This window comes from Megalops cyprinoides, chromosome 4, assembly GCF_013368585.1.
Source record: "Megalops cyprinoides isolate fMegCyp1 chromosome 4, fMegCyp1.pri, whole genome shotgun sequence".
Classification (NCBI taxonomy): domain Eukaryota; kingdom Metazoa; phylum Chordata; class Actinopteri; order Elopiformes; family Megalopidae; genus Megalops; species Megalops cyprinoides.
Window position 1 is genome coordinate 41159886 of NC_050586.1, and position 26052 is coordinate 41185937.

The following is a 26052-nucleotide window of genomic DNA, read 5'->3' on the forward strand; positions in this document are numbered from 1 at the left end:
AAAGAAGGCGAGCCTCCTCACCCCAAGTGTTCCCTGGCACTCTATGCCTGCAACCTGGTGAGTGGTGAGAGGAGGTGGGGAGGGGTGGTGACAACTGCTGGGGTTATATATGGATAGTCCAACGTCAGAGAGTGGAACCTGGGGAGTCTCCTTTACAGGGAGGAATACTGGGAAGAATTGGCGTGTGGAAACCTACATGCCCTGGCTGAAAGTACGGCACTAGTGGAGAAGCAAATGCAGACAAGCTCTCTGAGCTCTAAGGTCACCATCACTGTCTTTCCCTTGTTTTCAATGCTCCCTTCACAGCTGGCTGCAGGCTACCATCACTCGCCCTTTACTCTAATTGGGCCTGGCAAGATGGACAAACTCCAGTGAGCATGGCCTTCAAAACCATCCTCGGCGATGAGAAGTAATACACTTTCCAGGCACAGGGAGTCGTGGGCAAACTCTCCATTCTCTGGGCAGTCGGTCAAATACAGGACACTGAGCTGAGATTCTCCAGACACCACAGCTCTGGATCATGCTTTTTAGACTGGGCTTTGCAGCATGGGGCACTATTACCAAGAAAAAAAGAGATCGAAGGGTAGGAGAGGAAGAAGTGGTTTGGTATTTATTCTCCACACACCAGACCAAATCTTCAAGGATGTAAACATCTCCAAAAGTGTTTGTGTAGTTGAATTTACTGTATTAAAGGGGCAGAATCAAGGCCTTCTGCTGAAGAAAAGTGAAATTATGGTAAGGCATTGGGAGATTGCACCGTAAAACAAGAGGGACTGAGTCCCAGGCTGTCCAAGAGTATACAAAGAAGGCTTGCGTTGGGAAGGCTGCCAAATGGTCCCACAGATCCACCACAGCAAATATCAAGAATCTGAATTACACATTGAGATTTATGATATTTAAGCATTACAGACATGCACTGTCCTCGCTTAGATCCTCAGTCATAAATTTCTTTGATGGAATAATTACGGACACATGAAATGCTCAGTATCTACTTAAAATCCCACGGGGGAGACACTGGGATAAATGCCCTCGTTCAGTCCTTGCTGTGTCGTAGGCAGAGTCACATGAGGATAAGCCTGGCGTGGTATTCACCTCTTTGGGTGTCACTTCATCTCATAATGACCTCAAAGTGGCTTGTCACTGGCTGGGTTTCAAAACCTATGAAGGCAAACCATGCTGGAAGCTATCACATTTCACCTGTATTAAACTTACGTTTAGCTAAGGCTTCACAGTTTGTGCTAATTTAACTGCATTTATAGGAAGTAAGCTTTATTCCAAAGACTTTAAGAAAAAATACACTGATTCATGACAACGGGAACGCTAACTAATATAAGATTCGAGCTGAATGACTCAATGGGTGTGTAACCTTTGGACTATCACTTTGCGTAAACACATTTTTTTAAAGAGGTCACCACACTAGCCTAAAAAAGGCACTGGCTTTTCTGTGCTTGAGCTTGGACATCGCATTTGTGTCCTGACACTGCTACAGTGTTGAGAGAGGCCTGCAGCTTCCATGTTAACAGATGCTGAGGCAATCAGTGCGCCTCTTTGTTGACCCGATAGGCCCCAAATCTGACAGACGTGCCCGGCCTGCCAAGTTCTGTGGTGTGAAACCTCCAGCTTTCCACACGCAGGCCAGAGGACAAAGGCGAAGAAAATGACATTGTGAGCTTCCATTTTAGAAAGCTCCAGAAACCCCTGAATGGAGAGGGGCTGAGTCTACTGGGACTCAGGAAAATAAGGGACGTATTTTTACTCTGACTGAGCCAAAAACAACTGTCTGGCACATGCCATAAGTCACGGATCTAGTGGTTGCAAAATCCAGGGCCCCAGACATGGAGTCAACAGCCCTTCTATAGGGCACTAATAAGACTTTCCTCACTCCTTTTATTATTTATTACTGCTGAGGAGAAATCCTTATGCTAAGCAACTGTATGTGGTTTGGATTTTAAACATTCTTAAACATACAATGCACACTGGGGAGCATTCTGCAAGGCACGCTGGGAAGTAGGTCTGGATCGTTTACAGGCTTGCACAAATCATTCCAGTTTTTCTTCAATGACACTATACCACTTGCTCAATCCAGAACCATCTGCTCTACAAAGAAACCTAATACCAATGAGTTTACATTATCACCTAGCATCTCATGATTTCCATTGTGAAGAAAGGTCAGACCAAAAGTCAACAGGCACTGCTATGTAAGTGCTACAACACATAGTTTTAATGACACAATAAAGAGGAGACTTAAATTAGGGGTACAATGATGCATTCAACGTATAAGCACACAGCAATAGCTAACAAAGCATGTCGAGGCAGGAAAACAACAATTGGAGATGTTTTTCTGGGACTGATTCAGAAACAACTGATCTGAGATGTGGACTGTTGAGTTGCACATTACACTGCTAAACAGACCCTCTTATCCAGAGCAAACCACATAGTGTACAAATCATCCATTTACACAGCTGAACACTACTGAGTCAATTTAGGGTGAAGTGCTTTTCCCGAGGGTGCAGCACCCCACCTGGGAGTTGACCCAGCAAATTTTGGGTTGCAAGCCACTACACTTAGTGTAGACTTGTTTGTAAAGTGAATGCCCAGAGCTGTTCCCAGAGCCTGGCATGTCACACTCCTCCCCCCAACCGGAACTACTGTCTGACCCCATGTCCCCCCCCATCCACATGTGGCTGGTGAGGTCATGTGGATGTCAGACAGCGCGGGGTTCAGTTACGGCCGACCGCTGTCCTGGGAAGACCCTGCAATGCCTCACAATGCCGCAGAAAATCCACCCCTCAGCCCTCAGTGCCAGCCGATACGGAAGGTCTGCACACTGCTTCATCTGTCTCCGATTTAAGCAGTGTGAAAAATCACTGATGAGTGGACTGAATAAAGGATGGCTTCTAAATGGATTCCATAAGAAACAACAGCTGTTTAAGGAAACAGAGCAGGACAGAGAGACAGACAGAAAGAGAGAGGAGGGGAAGTACAGGGAGTGTGGTATATGGTTATCAAACCCTCCTTTGGTAAAAAAAAGACATCATTTTGTATAACTGATGGTTTATCCATTTTAATTCACAATGCTAGACAAAATCAACCACTGAAATCCCCACACCCATGCTTAATAGTATTAGAATTCAACGGCATCATGTAAAAAAGTATTTATTAAATGGACCACTTGTGTTACTTGTGTTAGGGAATGGATTTTGTATTGTGTTCTTTCTCTCTGTCAGCAGAGGTTGACAGACAGAAAATGGGGGATGACCCCCAGGGAGTGAAAGAGGGCAGAAACAGACCCAGACTGTGAGAAATGGAGAGAGGTTGATGCTTTTTGCACAAGCCCCACATCAGGCCTGCATCTTTGTTCAGGCCGATGCTGCTGTCAGTCTCCACTGACAGTGGGGGACAGAAGGGTTTTTTTCAGACAGCAGAAGGACACATAATAGAAAAGCCAGCACTGGCCTTGGTCAGATTTAAAGAGCATGGGGAAGACTCGGGCACCACAAAGACTGTTGATTTTGAACCTTGAAACACACCATTCTGATTAGGATCCTCCAATCACTCTCCTTCACGCACACACACCTGTCCTTTCTAGCCGATCCCACAGTATGTGATTCCGCTTTGTCTGGATGACAAGCCAAGGAACTATAAACCCCGAGGACAGCAATTAATATGACAATAAAGACGACCTGGCTCGGCCTGGACACTTTGGGAGCATACCTGTACTTTTACGTAAGGCATCAAACATTCTTTTTCCCTCTATAAAAAGAGTTATCCTATAAATGGAAGCTGTAGATGGTTCACAGGCTTGCTGGCACTAATATTCTAAAAATGTGCTTATATAACAGGATGCTTGGAACCAGTTTATTTCCTTATAGCATGTAGATTATTTCTTTGTCTTGATCTGTTTATGCAGAGTGGTGTAATGTGGGCTAAGAAATGAAAGACTGAAAGGTAGTATTTGTTCTTAGACATAAAGACAAACATGAACAATTGCACTCACTAGTGACCAGGTGATCTGTGACACTCTCTCCCTGAGCTAGCAGAAACCATTTTGATTTGGTTTCATACCAACTGGATATTATCTACAACTTCTAAACATATTGTTGAATGAGCTGTTTACATACGAAATGCCATACGAGTCATACCATTTTCAGTCAGAGCATGGCATGTGTCATGTATTTATCACATACAAAATACATGTATGCACAAAGAGTCACTGCATTGCTGTGTGCAGAAGGGCAGTGAGAACTGCTTATTCCAGGAGGCCAAGCATCAGAAACAGGATGAAGAATAATGACCTTTTCAGTGGCACTGGTGACTAATGGGACTTCTTGTCTAGAGGCAGGCTGTCTGGATGCTTCCTGTCTTGGGGCCCGAGAGTAGTGGTATGATGATTGAAAAGGGTAAAGATAGTGCAGTATAACAAGGCACACAGTATAACTGGTAAGGACTCATTTGTACAGAAAGCAAGGGGCAAACGGCTCAAGGCCTGCTCCTCTCAAGGAGAGGACTCAATGTCTCTTACAAGCTATTAAACGGCCATCTCAATCCACTAGCACATGACAGCAAAGGCTGCATTTACACCAAACTCGTTCCCAGTACACAGATACAAGGGAACTTCACATCACATGACAAAGTGAGCAAAGCCAACACTTGAGGCCACACTGACTGCCATTAAAATACCCACTGTTGGCACACAGTCCAACTCAGCAGTGTTTCATAATGGCAGCCAAGCAGGACATTTGAAACGCACAAATTAGTTCATATTAAATCAATGCGACCTCTGTGTTTGTTTCTCACTTCCCTCCAAGACTTTTAAAACAAGTGAAATGACTGATTCAACTGACATGCAGCTGAGTACAAATGAAATGTTCAGCCTTTGAAAACAACTGATTAGAAGGTATATCAGCTATATACTTTTTGTGCAGTTTAAACACTATGATTGGGTTAAAACCTTTAAGCACATGATTTACATGGGTAGGTCTGTGCATGTGTGTATGTATAGGTCTGCAAGAGTCCGTTTTGTGATGATTCACAACAACTGCCCTGGAGGGTATCAGTACAGATTAAGGTAGAGACCTTGTCCAGGAGCCTGGTCTGCTGCCATGGTGATAGCACCGTGCCTAGGACCACACAGCCACTTTGTTCTGAGAACTCACAGGCCCCACAGAATTACACCCTCCCTCCTGTGGCTGCCCCCATCCCGCCCACGGAGAGGAATGCCTAAAATAGTCCAACAAACACTCCCCAGCTGTCCACAGTGAGCTCACCCTCTACAATAGAGCCAGGAGGCCCAGGGGAGAGACCAGAGGGACAATAGGGACTGGAGGGTGTTCATTCTTCAGCCACAAAGTCATCAGCATGATAACATGCTGTCCTTCTTTGGGTGGTTCAGGGAAGAGGGGCATCGGTGGGTGTGAGGTGGAAGGGGTCAGGAGAGGAAGGGGTGGGGGGGAACAGGGGGTACACAAGGGTGGGAGACATACAGAACCAGAGCAGAAAGTGTGTCCACATTCTTCTCACGGTGCATCTCCTAGTGCCATAAAGCAATGCCTCCCCCAGGTCCTAGGATCACAGAACTGTCCACTAGCCCACTAACATGCTTGCAATCTGCAAGTTCTGATGTCATCTGAGCCCCACTTCAGATCACAGACCTGCCATCACATCTGCTATGGCATGGCAGCTGACGTTAGCACTGACCCTTAAATGGACCCTCTTTTCACATGTATACCTTCAATTCATTGATATGCTATTAGAGGCTGGCTGCACTGGTGTAATGTTTGACAATAAATACACACACACACGCCCGTATACAACCATAATGTTTTAAATTATATCCATTGTGTATTAAATGATATGGGTATATTGTATGCCCCTTAGATGACCCTCTTCTACAGTTACTCACCCATAATTCTGTCAAACAATCTCTCTGTGTGAAGGTGGATACTGACCCCAGATCAGTGTGTGGAGGCAGATTTGCAGTACAGATAGATCTACCTGCACTCTACACTCACAAGAATGGGCATTCAGAACAAGACCACAGATGAAGGAGGACATCCACTAGTGCTGACATTCCATCTTAATTCCCAGCATGCACCAGGCCCTTTCATTACAGGGTCAAGGTCAAGACAAGGCTGGATCTGAGGCTAATTGCTCACATTGGGTCTTAAATTGCCCTGATCTTGGAGTCTGATAGAGTAATGGGGACTGTGGAAGCAGTTTTCTGCCCAGCCACAAAAAGGCGTCATTTTTGCATGTGTGTGGCTGCACGATTCATCAGGACCACATATTCCAATGGCAAGTGAACACTTTGGTCAGATACGGAGACTTTTCCCTTGTAAAACTCCCAATTAAAAGCAGACAAAGGCAATGCACAATGAATAGGAACACTTCCAATCAGATGAAAAATGTGAGTCCTTATATGTGCACAACTCCAAAAGAAAAAAAAAAGAACTGTTTGGTTCGGTTGAGTTCAGTTCAATAAAAGCTCTGTCTGACGCAGAAACAATGTGAAGGAGATGGGCCGCACTAAGGTACCTCATAAACACAGCCCTGCAGACATAACGGCAGGCTCTGGCACATGATCTGGGATCCAAGGTTCGGCCTAGCCACTCTGTCCTTTCCCTCACCTCTCCCCTCTCCCGCTCCAGTGTGATATTTGAATCTCTTTCCCCTAAACAGCCTGTTCATCCCCTGGCTGAAACAGTGCGGTCTTCTCTCCTGCTCTTGAGGCCGAGGCTCAGCAGAGGCATGCCACAGTCTAAACAAACGTCCATATGATAGTCATTGGATGATCACTGCCGAGTGCAGCAGCTGTCCATATGCATCCCCGTTAAGTTCTGAGGGCCAAACCGCATTAGGCTGATGAGCTCCCATTGCAGAGCCTTATCAAGTTATAAATAATTCAAGCCCCAGATGAGAGAAACCATATTTTAATAAAAAGTTTTCATAAAAATCCACAAACCATGGCAAAAATCAAAAATCCATGGTGCCTCAGTTAAAATGGAGTAGAAAAACATCTCGCAATTAAATATGCTAATAAACAAATATTTTTACCAGGCAGAGCTGGTAGCCAGCGGCCCAATGTGGCTCATAAAGTGAGATTAATGCAGATCGGTGGTGTTGCTGTGCTGCCTGTAAATGAGCTGTCACCATCACATCTCCGTGCCAGTTCTGTCACCAGCTCCAGGCCTGCTCTGGAAAGCCACTTCACACACCGCACGCACGCTTCTCCGTCTCCATCTGTCAGCTGGGGACCCAGAGGCTCAAACCATTATCTGAGGGCAGGGCTGTAAGAAAGTGAAACCCGGGGACAGCCTTCGGTTGGACAGTCTGAGTGATCACAAGTCAGCTTTGCGAGAGCAACTGAGTTGGAGTGGGCACAATGCCTCAAACTAAACACATTCAACAAAGATTTGTTTGCGCTTGACCTTTTCCAATAAAACCTGTTGGTGATTTCATTTTCCAACAGAATCTAGGTGCGAAAGGGAAAGGTCCAAGAACGGTGGCCTTGGCAGGGCTTTTAAGAGCCATTCGGTGTCATCATTGTGAGGCCGCGTTATCTCAGAAACCATCTGTGTTTACGCAGCGAGAAGGCCAAGAAGCCAAGGACAACCAGAAACAGATACAGAATCTTAGCTATATCCAAATCCACCTCGCTCAAAGTTCCAAAAACCTTTAGAGAGGATAAGATAGAAAAACACAGGAAAAGTACTACTGCTTATTTGGATTAATATCCCTCTTCTGTGCTTTGGGAACATACCCCTTTAGTCATGCCAAATATAAAGAATTAAGCCCAACTCAAATAAAATGAGAGACAGCAGGAGACAAAGAGAAAGAGACAAACAGGGAAGACAATGAAACTGGGGAAGAGCCACAGAGAAAGCTGCTTTTCACTATAAAATGTATTTACACATGGAATCTGCTATTTTACCGCTGATGAAAAAGCTTTGACTTCTTTTGTGGTCAGGCCACAAAGACTGCTTTGCATTACAACAGAGAGGCAGAGGAGCAATATCTGAAAGACATTAATCAAATTCTCACTGAGTTCAGAGACGATTCTCTCCAAAACTGCATTTCTCAGGTAAAGCTGCACTCTCTTGCCTGGACTGCACAAGACCGCCTCAGCACCCATCAGGGCTTGGAGCATGTTTAACCCCCCAGCACTGCACAGAGAGCTTTGATATGTCTTAAGAGAAACCACCAACATTACAGAGCAACTGAAGTGCTTGTTTGTTGTTTTCCGTTACCCTTTTTCCACCAGCACGAACTAGGTGCTGGTTCTGGGCTGCTGCTGGTGCCAGTTTGGAGTTGGTTCAACTTGCGAACCTTCTAAGAACCAGTTTGCTTTTCCACGGGCTGGAGAGCCACCATAGAACCACGTCATTACGTCACTGTATACGTCTCGGGAACAAACAAAACAAGAGAACAGTGCTTTAAAAAACAAACTTGTCCACTACACTTTATACAATGTTAGCCTTTTGTGAAGTGGCATTGGTAGGTGAGTCAATGGCAACGTTATAAAGTAGCATGCTAACGTTAGCTACTGTTACCAAGGTTACGGTAGCTGGCTAGCTAGCTGTTGGTCAGCTAACATTACCTAAGCAAGCATAGCTACTAATTTCTCACATCAATGTTACGACATAAGCGGTTCTTGGTTTTAGACTAGCAAAGTGTTGGTGCCACTCTCGAACCAGTTTTCCTGGCCGAGAGCCAGTTCTTTGGCTGTTGAAACACGAAGAACTGATTCGAGATTAGGCACCATCTCCGAACCAGCCCTCAAACTGCCATGGTGGAAAAGGGGCCTCTATAGTTTTTCCCTGACTTCTCAGATGCTGTGAATCTGAACGCAAGAGCTTCTCGTGTTCCATGCGGCAGGGGTTGGCCCAAGCTCGAGAAGATACACCATGTTACCATAGCAAAAATAGTTAGTATGGTTAGCACCACTTAGACAGTTACAACAGTGGTCAGCCTACCGTGAAAGCATGGACAGTACATCTCCAAAACCTGTCACTAATGGTTTACTGGTTTTCTTTAAGTGCTACATGAAATATAAACAAGTGTAATCCCAGAAAGCACAGTTCTCTGACATTTATCATCAGCTCTGGCCTGAAGCCTGGAAGGAGTACAAACACAAAATGTCATTCTAACTGCAAAGAAGTGCAGCAAAATTGGGAGAGTAATTTCTATCAATGTTGCATAAAAGAGGATTATCTCACAACTGGTAATGGCCACAAGTCAGGCTATCTGAACGTTCGTTATCTGTGTGTTTATCCGGAACACTGAGAAAAATTGCTTAACTGATCTTAAATCTAATCTCAATGTAATTCTGATGAATGCCCAATACCTCACTCCCAACAAACCAAATTAATCATTCAGGGTGACTGTTTGGTTTGTGGGGAGGGGGGTAGGGGTTATCCATATTTTAACATTAAATTATAAATTAAGACTAATTTTAAGGTTGGTTTGGCAATTTCTATAACTCTCTGTTAGAATATTAATCATTCGGTGTGACTAACAGAGAACAGGAATTGGCAAACTAACCTTAAGCTTAATGTTGATTTATAATTTAATATTAAAATATTAATGCTGATGAATACCCCATACCCCACGAATGAAAAGGAAATCACCCTGAGTGATTAATATGCTAACAGAGAATGGCCTGCATTCTGTACATTCTATACAGGCTCATTTTTTCCACTGCAGCCTCTGAAACCAGCTGGAACTGGAATGAAATTTTAAAAGTGATAAATCAAATGAAGAAAAATAAAAAACGCAAAAGGAAAACAGCCACAAACACACATAATGCAGCAAATGAGCCGCGCTCTTGTATGGTCACGGAGTGGGTCTGGGGCCCCCGCTTTGAAGTACACAGAGACAGAGCAGGAAAAAACCTACATGTCAACTCCCCAAAATCACTTCAGTGCGCCTGATCCTTCTGAATCGCTCAAAATAAAACAGCCACACAGGACCTCCACTGGCTCTACTCCGCACATACAGCTAACAATACTTTCCTTCTCTTGTAATTCAGCACTTTTATCATGTCAATGTATATGTTATTCATTCTCTCTGAAAACAATAGGCAGTTGAAAATTAGGAAGAGGCTTTGGTTGGGTGTACACTCAGCAGATGGCCTTTAAAAAGAGGTTCAATGTTTGCTTGGTGTGTCCAGCCAAACACCTTCCCTGGGCTCACGTGCACCAGCCAGTCACTCTGCATCCCCTTTACGGCCCGCTTTGGGGATGTGGCTGGAGAGATATCTGCTCAGTGGAAAAGGGGGCCCCAGAGTGGTTTAATTACAGCGCGGATGGCGTGCGCCTCTTTAAAACTCGGCCACGGCTGAGGCTGGTGTGATGGCCGTGAGCCGCATGCTTAGACACGATCTGCGCAGTGCCCCCTGATCACAGTGGGTTGCAGGCTGCACCCTTATCTGCAGAGGGCCACTTAAAATAAACCCATGCACCGGACACCATGTCCTGCTGCTGAGGCATCACAGGCTGCCTTTCCTGAGATTCTAAGAGACTCTACAGCATTCCCAATGAGCAGTGGCTAGTTTATTTTAGTTTAGTTTAGTTATCAGGGACTACACACAACACAACAGTTACACCAGATTTAGCTATGTAGCTAATTTGCATCTGCAGTCCCTGAGCAGGAAGCACAATAGGACATTAATATACATTACAAGCAGGAAGCATAACATCCAAGCTTAATATACACCATTCACAAACAAAACAAGGATGGAAGGAAAAAAGACAACATACATTTATCATGCACCAGTGGCCATAACAAAGGCAAATGTTAGTCTTTTAAGGCTAAGGTTACTCCAACTCCCACGCCAAACTGTGAAAAGGCATTTCACCCTGGGACAGGTAGAACAGGACTATAGAATAGTCATTTGGTGGGTCGAACAGGTTATGAACAATAAACAGCCCATGTGAGGGTGTGGGATCTCTTGCCTTTCTGATGAGCAACAGATTGTAAAAAGGTTTCTTGCAGACCCAGAGCTGCCTGGCAGAGTCTGGATATTAAAGAGGAGCACAGATTAAGAATGAGGCCAAAGGGCACAGTGTAGAACTCCTGTGCATTTAATCACTCTATTCAGAAAACCGATTAAAGAATTAATTGAACCAGTTTATCCACTCCTCCCACTATTGAGATTGCAATGTTCCATATTCAGGTTTAGGCACCTCAAAAGTATAGGGATGAACATGTCGAGGTATTGATCTACGGTGTGGTGCCATAGGTAAAAGGAGTTACAGAGTGGTGTGAGCAAAATTCAGCTGCATTGGGTAATAGCAGGGAGAAAGCTGTGTGGTAAAAGCAGATGCTGTGTGGAAAACACAGTTCACTATAATGGAATGTGATTTCTAACAAAGTGAAAATAGCCTGTTGGTGTGGAATTCCAGTCAGAAGGAGGCCAGAGGTCAGACCCATCTTGGACTGGAAACCTCTCCTGTTTAAACTTTAGTACCCTGAAATCCTGACTCTGTTCAAAGACAAAACACAATGAAAAAAGAAACCCTAAAAATGCATTGAAGACGTACTTCAGTGCTCGTGAAAATGCCTTGTTTGAAATCTTGCTCTTCATCCCTGTCCAGTGCCTCTTTTATACAACGCTGCTCACATCTGCAACACATCTCTGGTATCCATCACAGCCACTAAAGCAAAGCCTCTGTTTGGAGAGTGAATGCGAGCATCTAATTGTCAAATGCAGACAAGCTCATATGCCTCACCCATTTTTTCCGCACGTGCATTGTAATTCCGGCTGCCTGCGAGAGGACACACTGACAGCTTCAAATTAAAGACGCAAACAGCCGTTTCAAACGGCGCAGTATAAAAACTAACAGTAACCGGAATGGCAATACAACGTTTTCTTTCCATTACACATGTTCTCCCATTAAAAGCCAGATGTACCCCTCTGTTACTAGCCAGGGAATGTCACAGTGCACTGAACACCCCTGATAAGGCAATTTCATGTGAGTGCGGTTTAGGAAGAGCGGAATTACTGTAAATCTCCCGCTGAGTGGACCAATAAGAGGGAGATTTGGATCACGATTTTCCCGAGGAGGCCTGCGCATAGCAGATACACTAATGAAAGAGTAATGTCTAATGAAATGTGTCTCCCATGTGTTACTACCAGCATGGAAACCTGCTCCAGAAAGGCTGTCTTAAAGGGGCACCCACACTGGGGCTCTAAAAACATACTGGCACTCAAACTGACAATCATAATTTTTCACTTGTACTTAACAGGAGCTTAAGATTGATTTGAGGTTTTGCAGAAAGTCAACCCTGGGGAAAGAATTGAGTTACACTATGCACATGTCACTTGTGAAACTGATTCATCAAAGTTTTGCACTCTGTGAACATGCAGACACTTTCCCTAGGTTTCTTGTGTCACCAAGGCACATTTTTACTGAATGAACACATAAATATTCACCATATTCCTTGTCTCAATGCAATTACTCATCCTAAATTGACAAATGTTTAAAGCACTGTTATACTTGGACTTGGCTACTAGTGTGCTTCTGATAAAAATGTTATGCTCTTTCATCAGTAACTTTCAGAGTCTTGCTGTCACATGTTTGAAATGCCCAACATATGGAAAACAAATGGCTAGCATCATAGATAAGAAATGGCAGAGAGCTTTATTAAGTTTAATTATTTGATTACTGGGAACGTTCAATACTTTTCCAGCTTTTAAAATATTTTGTTGGCACACGTTTTATGGACACATTTTAAGCAACTGAATGATCAATTATACAATTATTTCCTTAAAGTCTCTCTAACGTCAGATCTTTTTATTAAGAGTTTAACCATGCAACTGAGAGCAGAAACAGGTCTAGACATAGCACTACAACCTCTGACCCAGATGTTAACCAAGTCACTTGTCATCTCTTCACAGAAACTTCATTACTTTAGCAAATGTGTGTTTCATAACCCCCTTCATACTGAGGGTGACATCAGCTAATTCCCCTCCAAACCTGGGAAGACCTCCAATCACTTTCCTAGAAGAAGGAGAAAAATAACCTCTACCAACAGCTCAGAATACTGTGCATTTAAACCTAATCAAGGGTCCAAAAACTGCAAACGGTCTGAATGGGACTGTAACTTGTCTGCCCAGAGTGTGTGTATGTGTGTGTATGTGTATGTATGTGTGTGCACGTGTTTGTGTGTGTGTGTCTAAGAGAGTATATTCTGGCAGGCAGTTGTTTTTATGTTTTCTTTTGTTGCCAGGATTCCAGTTGCTCTTCCCCATCAAATATTATTAGACTCTTGGATTTTTTTTCTCAAGAAGAAAGGAATAATAAGGGTTTTGATACTCCAAAAATTAAGCCATGAAAACCTCTACATGTAGAAAATCCCTTAAAGAAAACCCTAAACGTTTTCACTTAGTTTCTGCGCCATTCCTACGCTAAGAATTTCAGCCACTAGTGATCAATCACAGAACGGCAGAGCCAGAAGCCAGGAAATTACAAGATTTACATGTCAAAACTGCACAGGAAAACCAAGCTTTCACTCAATTCATGAAAACCACAGAGTTTAACCAGGCTGACCACAGAGAACACACAGGACAAACTCGAGAGGCACAGTTGCCTGGCCGTGGTGTGGGGGGCGGCGGGGCCAAATGCACAGGGCTGTTGTCACCAGATTTTCCTGTCTGCAGTAAACATGCATTAACTAACCCCGTTTCCTACTTGCACCTGAAAAAACCTCATCAGATTACTGTGGTCAGCTCAAAAATGTTGGTATATCCTAGTTCAGTTTAACCTAATATTTCACATTCAAGTTTTATGTAAGCTTACATTCAGAAGTCACAAAAAATACATTGGTGCCAAATGTAAGTCTTCCAAAATTAATGTATCCCTGGTGTGTCCACAGTGCCATGAATATTGACACACCACTCTCACTAGGATGAAAGTAATAGATTCAGACATTCATTGTTGTGCCTCATCTGTACTATATCAATACTGGGATGCGCAACAATGTAGTCACTGTAAAAAAAAAAAAAAAAACAGCAACAGCACCAGCCAAACAGCACTCTCACAAATCATAAAGCAGGGCCAAGCAGTGCTGACGGCATATGGTGCTGAGTGTGGAGTGACAGAAAGAGCTGGTTCCTGGCCTTCCAGTGTGTTATCTTCCCCCTCCAGTTCCAGTCCGTCCAGAGACCTGGGGCTGAGGTCCCCACAGAGGAGATGCAGCAGTCTAACAGCTTCATTACACATAGAAGCACATGACTCTGAGTCCACTGTGATGTTCAAGTCCATGTCTGCATTTAATTGTCCATCAAGAGAAGTCCTCCATATTGCAGCTCATGTCTTGAAAATATAATAATGGGGACCTCTGGATGCACCTTTTCATTCATGTGGTGTTTTGGTTTTCAGATTTGATGTCTTAATGAAAAGGCATTTATTTTTAGAGTTCTCTCATGGTGAACAGGGCGTTCTCCAATGTGCAGTTGGGTCAGGAGGGGTTCTTCAGTATAAGTATATCCTTTCCATGCCGTTTCATTTACAAAAGTTGAATCCTAGCAACGACTCCCATGTCCAGTGTTTTTAGTCCAGCTATAACGGCCCAAGAACTAAGGTAGGTCTCCTACTTAGTCCCTCTGACATTAGTCCTGTTTGGCCAGGTCAGTGTACTGTCAGACAGCTCCAGAGAACAACATCAAAATATAACACAAAATGCACTTCTGAATCCAGACCATTCAATGCTAATGCTGTCTGCTTTTTGAATCTCAGAAAAAATGTATTTTATAAACACACTATTACTTGCTGTTTGCTGAAATGTCATTATCTGTCCATTAGCTCTTCATGTTCTCTGTCAACAAACACATCATAAAGAAATAATGACAGTCCGTGCTTCGTATACTGCACATCTGGAATTCTCACAGAATCAGCCGAGTGCATGATTCACTCTGGCCCTTTTGTAACTGTTGTTTCTAGCACTGTCCAAATCAGTGACTGCGGTTTATCATGTTTCATTTGACACATACTCCTTTCCCCTATGCTGCATACTGCGGTGCAATTAATTCTTTAAAGGCCCTGATTTTTTTCCATCAGACCACAGAAGGTTTCTTTAATCTTTCACCACTGGTTCAAAATTAGAGGACCCATGCACAAAGCTCACCGAGCCTCTGTCAACAAGTTCTGCAGCCTGAGTGGGCACGGTGTTTACCCGGGGTCTCCACAGCGGATATGGCGAGGCCAGGCCACGCAGATGGGCACTAAGAATCTGTCCCCAGCTCCCTCCACACACAGGAAAAAAACTTTCCACTCCAGAGTGATATTCTCCAGATGCACTGAGTGTCAACAACAGAGGAATGCCTTTCGGCGGACACAAGTTTGTGCCGAAAGAAAGCGAAAAAATACCGCTATCACTGGAGCAGATGTGGGCACGCCCAATCCTCGCTGCAAAAGAGGGGATGAGGAGTTCGACCGATTATCCTGCTGTGCTGAGCTCCAGCAGCTAGGGGGCAGACCTGAGCGCAGTCTCTCCTCTTTAAATCTGTCTGCAACTTCCTGTCTGCTTCATGTCCTCCGTATTAACAGAGGTCTTAAAGGATGGTTTCCAGGGCTTGTCAGAGCAGGTACTTGGATCTAAATAGCACAAACAGACCTCCTGATTTACCTCCACCTCCCTCGCAAGTATTCCAATGTACCATGAATGTCAATAAAGCGCTTCCTCTAAAACGCATCCAAGTGCAGGGTGATGAATAGGTTTATGGAGCCAGTCAGGCCCATTACGCAGGCTCGGGCAGCCACGTTCTGGGTAGACCACTGCGCTTACGGTAACTTGGGTCAGAGAGGCTCAGGGGGATCCCCAAAATGTAAGGGCTTCTTTATACTCAATCCAATTTATCATCTTAGAAATATATACATATAGAAATCCATGTTTCTGTAGACTAAACTGTACTGTACAGTCAGCCAATGAATAGACAACGTATCATCACAATGAGCGTGTTGCCGTCTGCAAAGCCCACTGAAAACCTACCCATTTTGAGTCATGAAAAAATGAAATGACCAAAAATAGATGAAATGCCTCTATGTTTAATTCCTGAAATAAAGCTGCTAATCATGAGAGAAAGCAGGATAGATCCATGGTATATTTAAATGGTGTGGAAATAACTGCACACAATGTTTGATCAGCTCCACCTGTGTGATGTTACACTTGACAGAGAGCCTGTGTGAGCTGTCCATCAGCTGCCCTAACACTGCACTGACCACTCATGATTACACAGCCCCCCCCCCCCCCCCCCCCCCCGACTCCTGACCCCCCTGTGCAGTGCACACCGCCTGTGGCTTGGTCCGCATTAAAGGTCAGAGCGGGAGCTCCCGTTTCAGACATCTTCATCGGCCAAGCCCCATAAATCCCGGCAAACAGCAGCCCTCTGATGATCTCTGCAGATTCACCTACAAAAGTTTGACAGCGATGAAGTAGCTACATTGCTATTAAATGTGATCTCTTTCTTATCCCCTCTCTTGGCAGAGCGCTCCTCTGTCCAATCTCCATTCTGAGCTGATAGGGTGTGAGCTACAAACCTGTCCAGTTCACCTTGACCCTACACTGTCTCTCTGAGGATCCTCTGAAGAGCCTGTGAGTCCAGTGTGCAGTGCTGACCAGGTTATTTAATCCTTCCATACTGATCCTCATCTAGTGCCTCCCGTTACTGACTCTCCTCCAATACCTTCAGTTTCATGGCTTTATCACTCAATACCTGGAGGTGTTGAATGAGACAGAACTCAACCCACCTACTTTTTACCCAGGTATTCCCTTTGTGGATAATACCAGCAGGGATGTAGATGCACCATACTGTCAGTAAAACCTTAGCCCATTAGAACCCAACAGGAAACAATTTTTCAAGATGATATCAAGTTTAGGTATTTGCTACTTAATAAAATATAGAATATCTGCTAGCAAGCAAGCCAAAGTTGTCTATCTAGCTACCTGCATATCAAACTGGAGAGCTAGAGCATCTGTGAATGTTGTCATACTTAACATGCAATAATCAAGTTTGGCTACTTAAATTTATACCAATGCTATTGATTTTCAAAGAGGCAATTATAAGTAGCTCATAGTAGCTTATTACTACTATAAGTTACCTAACTTTAAAAAAAGCTTTTAGTTAGCTAGCTATCCTCCTGATCAAAAATAGATATACAGTTTGCTTGCTGTCTTGCAAACACTATCAATTACTGACTACAATGACTTACTAATCACAACTAATCCATTATAGTTTTATGGCCTTCTTTATTTCAATAATGTTCCAATCATAAAGACATCCTCAGAATCCCCAGAAATTTTGCAGGATCATTGATCAGAACTGCAGCACTTTGCCTCTTCTAGGGTGAACACTGTCGTCCATGCTGCCATCACTAATATTATATCGCTGAAACTTGGCAATGGTAACAAATGGTAACTAATGGTACTTTGGCTGCCGTGTCATATTTCAAAAGCTAACATTTTGGCATTCTCTGGAACAACCATGCAGGTTCAACAGTAGTGGGTTAAATAATTAATGCTCTTTAATCTCAGCAACACTGAGGAGTCTGCCTCGATCTCACTCCCCCATTACTAATGCACATATATCTGTATTTCTATCTCTACCTTCATCTCAGTGGGCTTTCCTGGAACAGACTGCTGAAGTCTAAAGGGTGTTACGCATATAGCCACTTATTATGTCAGCTTGCCCGTGTCAGAAAGGACACGGCACCGTGGTCGGTCTCTGCTCCAAAGTGAGCAGCACGCACAGCTACAGCAAGCATGTTCCCAGAACAATGATAAAAACTGACGATTAGAAGCACATGACGGGACGGAGGACAGCTATAAATTCAGGCTGCTCCGGAGGATCCCTGCACTCCCATGGAGAGACACGTCCTCCGGGAGATCAGTTTTGCAACGTTTGCATCTTTTCTTTTTTGTCTTCTCTGGGACGGGCGAACCGAACATGCACGGCCATTTAGGCCGAAGATTAATTTCTTCAATAACAGAGAACATCTGTCTCATGTAATGTATAGACTCTTTCTCTAGACTGTACTGTTTATAGAAACTGAATGGCTGACCCCTAGGTACACGTGTTGCTGTTTTGCTGCGTAGCGACTGGACTGACAGGCCGCAGTTTCCGAGTAGTGGCGCCAGTGCCACCAGCAATGGGACAGTCAGCAACAGAGCTGGAGGTGATGTGGCATCAATTATGTATGTACTGAGTAACACCTGAGGCGGTTATGAAACAGCAATAAACACCCTAACTTTACCACAAGTTTGTATGTGTTAGTACATATAAACAGGATCTAAGCACTCATTATTTGCAAACATTCCCTTATAGAAGTCCATCCTTTACGTTTCCTGATTATAATTTCTTGGGGCTTATGAAACATCTTGATAGTAGACCGTCCTCTGAACCTCTTTAAGTGTTGCTGTACTTTGTCAGCCATCTGTTGACATATGTAACTGCCTCAGCCAAACCCTGTCCTGCTTAAAAGATCAGTGGTCTCAGTAAACAGAAATATGTGCAAACTTTGTGGGGACCCAAAAAAGATGAGCAAAAGATTTGTGCAGTCTCCAAAACACAGAGATCATCCACCACTGGGGACATGTAAACACCAGCATTCAAACATTGTAGGAGTCATAAGGCACTGCAGCAGTAATGTACATCCCTGGACTGCACCATTAATTATACTAGGGGGTAGGGGGAGGTTGTTATATGGTGGATTTATCATTAATCTACCTTGCCTGAATGTTTTTTTTTTGTAGATGAGACATCCTTAGGGTTGCACACCCCTGGGTAAATGTAAGCTCCATCTAGCCTTTTGTGTGGTCCTAATCTCCTGTAGTAGGCTCATTTAGAAAGTGGAGCAAATGTTCAGATGGTACTGTCCGACTGTACGTGACTCTTACAGAGTAACCATTAAGTGTTTGGCTGAAACAAACTGCCCAAGCCTTGGTACTTAATAATATGTACCAAAAATAAAATTAAAAAAAAACATTTTCCTTATAACATTTCATTTCCATTTGTTCATTTATTCCTAACCCAGTGTGTTAATAATGAAGACTGTGTAGAATCTTGCCATCTGAAACAGTGCCATAAAAAGACACACCAACACGCTCCCTATCTTCACAGACAGAAAACTACTGCTTGCCAGCATCCACCTATTTACCACAAGTTTTTGTGAAGTGGTGGTTGTTCAATGGTATTAAACCAATCTTATCAAGTGAGTATAGTTTCATTGCCCCTTCCCCATTGATACAAGTTGGCTTGCTAGTGATTGGAACAGTGTCTTGTTTTCCGTATAAAGTTAAAGAGTTTCCTGTCTACTGTAATAACCTTGGTAAAAAGCACATTTATAGTCAAAAGAACTCTAAGTGCATATATAAATTAGTTTTTTCTGTTACAAACAATTATGTAGCATTTCTGTATATGGAAAATGTGGACAAAATCATTTTATGGGTTTGGAATCAAGAACACAATAGAGTCAGTAAAACAAGGAACTGTCACACAATGTGAGGGTGAACAAAAAACAAGTCTGCATGTTTCAAAATGTTTTTCAGCATTTGCATCTTGCCAGTTTCTAGAGTTTCATTTCTGCAACTTGCCATGTTTTAGAGAATCCAAGCAAATTTTTGTGGTAATGTTCAAATTTTAAACATTTAAATATTCATCACTGAGTACAGAGGTTCATTTAACCAAACCAAGATGTCTGCGAAAATAATAAACATCTAAGCTCCAAATGCAGTGTTTTTTTTTCTTTTGTTATTTATGCTGTTCTTCGCATTTTAAAAGACTTGTGAAAGCAAAGTATAGCATTCTCAGGTAAGGAGCTTTAGAACCACACTAAACTGCTATCTGAGCTTCCTCTTATCTGTGCTCTGTGTTTTACACATTTAAAAGAAGCCTCAGTATAGAACGCATCTCTTAACACATTTCTTACCTGCTATAGTACTATTTAGTTGCTGGGGCTAAATGAACCCCTATCATCTCAGACCCAATATTTTCGCATCAGGCTGAGTAAATAAGTGGAACTATACATAAGTAACCAAGCGATTTTTTTCACATTACGATTGTAGTGAATTACAAATATTCACCGATCATTAATGTACACGTTGCTTAAGCACAGATGTATTTATGCTAGAAAATGTGAGTTTGGGGGTGAAAAGAATGACAGACAGATAATCAGCACGTGCTGCTGGAGGAGTTACTATGCTATCAGTGTCCCAGGTGTAAGGCACCCTGCAATATGCATGGCTCTTACTTTTGCAGGGTGAGGTTAAGGTTCCCAGCGCAGGCCTTGATCTTGTTCTGGGCCTCTAGGTGGTTCATGCCTTCAGTGGCAATGCCATCGATGGACAGCACCACGTCTCCCACGGAGATGTTTGCCTTGGCCGCCTTGCCCCCGTCCGTCAGCTGCAAAGACACCAGAATGAGAAAGACATTCTACAGCTGATCTCAGGCCTGCAAAGACACCACAACCCCGGGAGGAAGACGCTCTACAGTTGATCTCAGACCTGTAACAACATGCTGTGGTATAAATTGAGTCCTGGTGCTGCTAAACCTGTTTATCTACCGGTATATATTCCTAATAAGCCAATTGCCTACTTTTAATTATGACGCATTTATCAAATGTTTTGCCATTTGAGGACAAAAGTATTGCTTTTCTTGAATTATATTTAATCACAAATATGATGAAAAATTATGAGTCAGAAGTTCTCATACAAAAACATTAACTGCCCACATTATAATTTTAAATAATAAATCTTGAAGTGAGAAAAGAAGAAAAGCATTTTCAATTGGATTACAGAGATGGGAGGTGGTTTCACCCCAAAATTTCACACTGACATTTATTAATTCTTTATGATTAAAATACGCCTTTTCTGGGATAAGATGCAAAACAATAAAGGTGCAATGCGATCCCATACGCCATTTCACCCCGACATGGCTTATGGGATTGTCTTGCACGCTTACTCTCTCATCTTAATGTACAGGGCACTAAAACCACACTGCTCTGAAATGCAGCTGACAGGACAGGAAACCGAGCAGAGAAACCGAGCGTTAAGAAAATGTGGAACAGATTCATCCATTTTGATTATGAACAGAGAAATTGTGCCCCCTTCTCCGATGTCTGTGACCTTTCATGCAAGACAGATGCTTTTTCCTCACCGCCGCATACGGTAAAAATCCGATTTAAAGCTCCCGAGATAAAGCTGGAGGCCTGCTGATGAATGAAGAGACAGAGAGGCACAGTATCACGGGTTGGGATGTGCCATATGTCTCCGCGCCTCGTAACTGGTGCTATGTCAAAGATGTCTGCAGATTTAATGACTTAACCTTCAGCAGCAAGGTAGCGTGTATGTATTTTTAATCTAATTAAACACTGAGAACACTGCAGACCCCACATTCCACAAATTGGAATTCTCACTGCAGAACATGCTTTTTGTTTGTCGCAAGTTAGCGCAACGATATGGGGATAATTCATTTCATTCATTTTATTTCTCATGTTAAATTGATCCAGAAGCACTCACTCCAATAAAGAAATACTGAAAGGCCAAAAGAATGCATATGACTGTTAAGACCTTAAACTTATTTCACAATACATTTCACAAAAGCACATATGCTATCAATCTACCAGCAGGCTGTTTTGCAATCACAAATAATTATCAAAGCTTCCATGACAGGTAGTTTTATGAACTTTGAGAGGAAACAGGCATTTTTGTTCTCAGGAGATATTTGGGGTCTTATCAGAACTAATAAACCATGTCAGTGCCAAGTCATGACTCCACAGAAAAGATGGACAACAGACAGGAGGCTGAAATCCCAGATAAGGTTATCTTGTAATCTGATGTGTTCCCATTGCAGGAATCTTTCAGTCAGAGCACAGGCATGGACTCAAATGTAATTTTAACAGTTGGTTGGGATGCATATTAATATATTCCTTACATGTTGGATTTCATATCTTACCATATATTGACATATTACATTATGAATTGACAACAGCTTTGTGGTTACAGGAATCAACCAAACTCAAAGTCGGCAATGAAACATGTTTCAAACCAAACATCACATACATTTCCTCAATATGGTGGGCTTTTCTCCACACTCTTTATATGAATATATGACCATTTACAAACTGGGAAATCTGTCTGACAGTGACTGTAAAGAACCAAAGACATTTCATCCCATGTTTTCTCAAAATACATTCTGGTCTGCTTCGTGAAAACAGTGTACAAAGAAAGCTTAATTACAGCGCTTGGTTGCCCGGGTAAACTTGTTAACTGAGAACGGTTTTCTTTGTTTTTTTTAATGACAACACAAAAATGTTGCGTGAAGTTGAAAAAACAAAGGGTCACGTAAAACGCGGGGAGTTTTGAAGTTTCACACCCGTCTGCACAATGGTCTCGCTGTAATATTTCCGTGTTGTTCAACAGGCCCTTGTTTCGCCCCATACTTGCGGTTCCCATTTGAAAATAAACACACAAATAAAATCATTTTCCATGTGGGAGTAATTATCGGATGGCCACTGGCCGGGCTTTGCACAAAGCTAATTCCGAACTTAAAATCAGCGTTGCCTTTCATGAATCAATGGGAGAGTAATGGTATATGCACACAGCCATATTTGCTTGTGGCAGCATGCAATTAACTTATTTGCAAACATATGCACATCATTTAGTTCCCTAATTTGAAATAACAACAACTGGAACATATCAGCGTGAGCATTTCTATTTAAACGCACTGCATTGTCCCGCAATGCACATATGGCACATCAAAACGTCCTTATAACCAAGCTGTATGGTTCTTGGGTCCATCTGAAGAGATTTATTTCTGCCGCAACAAGACTGACTCAGGATCAGCTTTCCCCACCCCCTCTTCCTAGCCACCCCAATTATGCTGAAGTAGCTGACAATTGTCCAAGGTCATTGCCTGAGGTGACAGAATTTCTGTAAACTGGGCTCACTGATGTAACAATAATGAAGCGCGACCTACAATCCAGCAAGAATTTACCCCATTCAGGCACATAGTGATCATAATAGAGTTTGTTCCAGGCTTGTGTTGCAACATCAGAGAGACACTGTGGCATGAGAGTTTCTGGCCTACAGTAATAAAAATGTAGTATACCCTTTTGCATGTAGGTGTTTGTAATGCTGAATCAGAATTCTGAAGCTTGTGCAGCTGTGACTCTCTCACCAGCCACCTGTTTCCAGCCCCACATGAAATTCAAAGGTTTCTAACAACCTCTCACTCAGTGTCTACCCCTTCACAGGACTACAATATCACATCATACCCCTCATGACACTCTGGCAAGTGATTTACATGTTGCACGTAGTCTGTTAGCCTTAATGCACAGCTGACTCTGAACACAGCACTGCCTTTTTTAACACTGTTTCAGAGTAGCCCAGGGACTGTACGATATCCCTGGCCGCCCTTTAAACAACAGCGTATAAGTAAGCAAGAATTCAGGGCTGAAGCGTGGCGTGGTAGTCAAGGAGCTGGGCACGCAAACAGGTGAGGAGCTGCCGTAAGCTGCCGCAATAAACACCCAGCAGTAGCATAGATGATGTATAAAAAAATGCCAGCTATGTGGGTCGCCCTGGATGAAGGTATGCACTACACAAACAAACCATAAAAAAGGTAGTGACCCAATAATGTCGCAGCAGGGCCAGCGTCAGTCTAAAAGCGTTTAGGTAAGAGCTTTGCCCCACGCAGCTGGGGCCACGTAACTGAGCAGAGCAGGTAAACCAATGCCAAGCTGCACCTGTAAATTCTACCTGCCAAATGATGTGTACGCCTTCCCTGCCTAAAAACTGAACAATACCTCAGTACAGAGCTACGCAACACACAAATATAAAAATCTGTGCAGCCACTGAAATCTCTGGGGGGGGGGGAGAGAGAGAGAGAGAGAGAGAGAGAGAGAGAGAGATGCTAGTGAGAAGAATTTTGGGAGTGCCAAAGAGCTTTTCTTTCGAGCAAAACACTTAAGTCTTCCAGGCGTCAGGTCTGACACAGTCAACACCACCATTACAACACATCATCCAAATTTCCAGAATCTCAGGGAAAAAGGCCCTTCGCTTGGAGAGAAACGCAGGAATGGACTAACGCTGAGATTTGGGAGCCCTTCAGGTACCATTAGCTTCTCCAGTGTGTCAAGAAAGCAGCTATATTAATCTTAGTGCTCCAGCTTTCATCGGCCGATGGGAGAAATCCACTCTCCCCCGTTCTCCAGCTGCTCAGGAAGGCTTCCCCAGAGAGAGAGCGAGACAACGCAATGAATCGATTCCACTCAGCCGCATTTCACGAGCGTGACTCCTTTTAGTCACAGCTACCCAGTGACACATGGGGGTCCTAGCTGGACTCTCCGGCATGAGCCTGATGTGTCCTCTGACACCACAGTCTGCATCGGCACACAGGCGACCTTTAGGGAAAGGAAACTGGAACGCCTGATAATACAATATGCTCCAGCTGAGCACATATTTCTCAAAACCTGCAAAATGCATACGAATCTGAATGATATTCCATTCAGAAAAAAAAACGCTTGCTACAAATATGAAGGAGAGTGGAAAAAAAAGATGATGAAAAAGAATAGAGAGATAGAGACTGACAGGGGCATCTTCTGAAATCCTGGAAGCGATGTAACTTGCTGATGAAGATAATTAGTTATGGAAAAATACATCCCTCCACCTCTACCCCTGTCATCCTTACCTCTTCCAAGTTAACATCCCCTGGCGGAAGGTGAAATGTAATCCCCAGTCTGGGGTAATCACAGAAACCACAAGGCCAGGGAACAAATCGAAATTACTGCCAAATACCTAAAATCACTGAGGTAGTCGAGAGCTTATTTATCCTAGGATTCACTGTCAGCCTGTCGAGAAAACTAAAGCTGACTGTTGGTTTGACAGGGTAAATAAGGACTAATGCTGAGCTGGCAAACCTTGAAAGCATACCCTTAGCCCAATGTCTCAAAGCATCATAAGAAATTCTTTGAAATGGAGAAACCTTTGATGGAGTATGTGTGTTCCTTTAATTTTATTTTCTTTGGACGTTTGTTTTTGCAGTTACGGTTTACCATACTTTCGTTTGGGGCTTTGTTTGAGATGTAGGGCCCTATTTAGCTGTAATTAAGACAGCTGTTCAACACAGATGCTGAAGGGACTTGGGTTTAATTATTGCCATGTTACCATTTTGTGCTATTTTAATGGAGCCCATGGCTTTAATTTCATTTGAATGTATTCAACTTGAACAGTATAAGTAAGGCCAATGTTGTACTTCCCTTGTATTAGTTCAAGGTACACCTGAGCATGCATCAAAATCAGTCTCTGCTATTTTTCAATCTGAAATTTGATCTGGCCAATAGTGGTACACTTTAAATTACTTTAAATTTACTTAAAATTTTTTGTGTATGTTCACACATTCCTCCCATTAATAAACAATGCAGCAAAACGGTCTCTTTGTTGGGTTGTATCAATTTACTGTTGGGCACATTACAAAACGGCATTCAGACAGAGAGCCACAGATGCTGTATGCAGCTTTGTCCTGTATACAATGAATAAAATCATTCCGTCTCTCTCGTTTTCCATGTTTCAGCAGTTTAACAGCAAAACCCTATGCATAAATGTAATTATGGGCTGGGTGAGCAGCAATTGACCTCTGACCTCTGGTAGCCATAATGACCTGTATACCTTGAAAATGACTGGTGAAAACAGGCTGATACCTGGTATCCTCTCAAACATCTGATATTTGACAAGATTGCTTATTACATTACAGGGTGTTTAATGATACGTGTGTAAATTAACTTTCTTTTCCTTTGATACATTTGCTCATCCCCAGTAATTTAATAAGCGAGTGAGCAGCTTTGCTCTTTTTTCCCCAGTAGCTCCGTTTAATGGTGGCCGTTCCGCAGCAGGCTGATCCACCAATAAGCTTCCGGCCAAGGGGACCAGAGAGCAGCGCTGCAACACAGGAAGGGTGGGCGAGCTCAAATGCGACACTGACAGAGCCGGGAGGGAGGCTGCAAAGTGAAACGAGAGGCAGTAGAAAAAGCGGCAGCTGCAGTGCGCTGCAATGATCAG

General features: G+C 43.2%; 1 protein-coding gene across 3 annotated transcripts in view; it reads right to left on the minus strand.

The window, feature by feature from the left end:
• Nucleotides 1–26052, minus strand: part of LOC118776297 (PDZ and LIM domain protein 5-like) — a 101756-nt gene that overhangs the window by 38745 nt on the left and 36959 nt on the right. For all 3 annotated transcript variants that reach the window (XM_036526522.1, XM_036526523.1, XM_036526521.1), the window contains exon 3: nucleotides 20247–20398. In XM_036526522.1, coding sequence (XP_036382415.1) covers nucleotides 20247–20398 — 152 coding nt within the window. The remainder of the gene's footprint in view (nucleotides 1–20246; nucleotides 20399–26052) is intronic.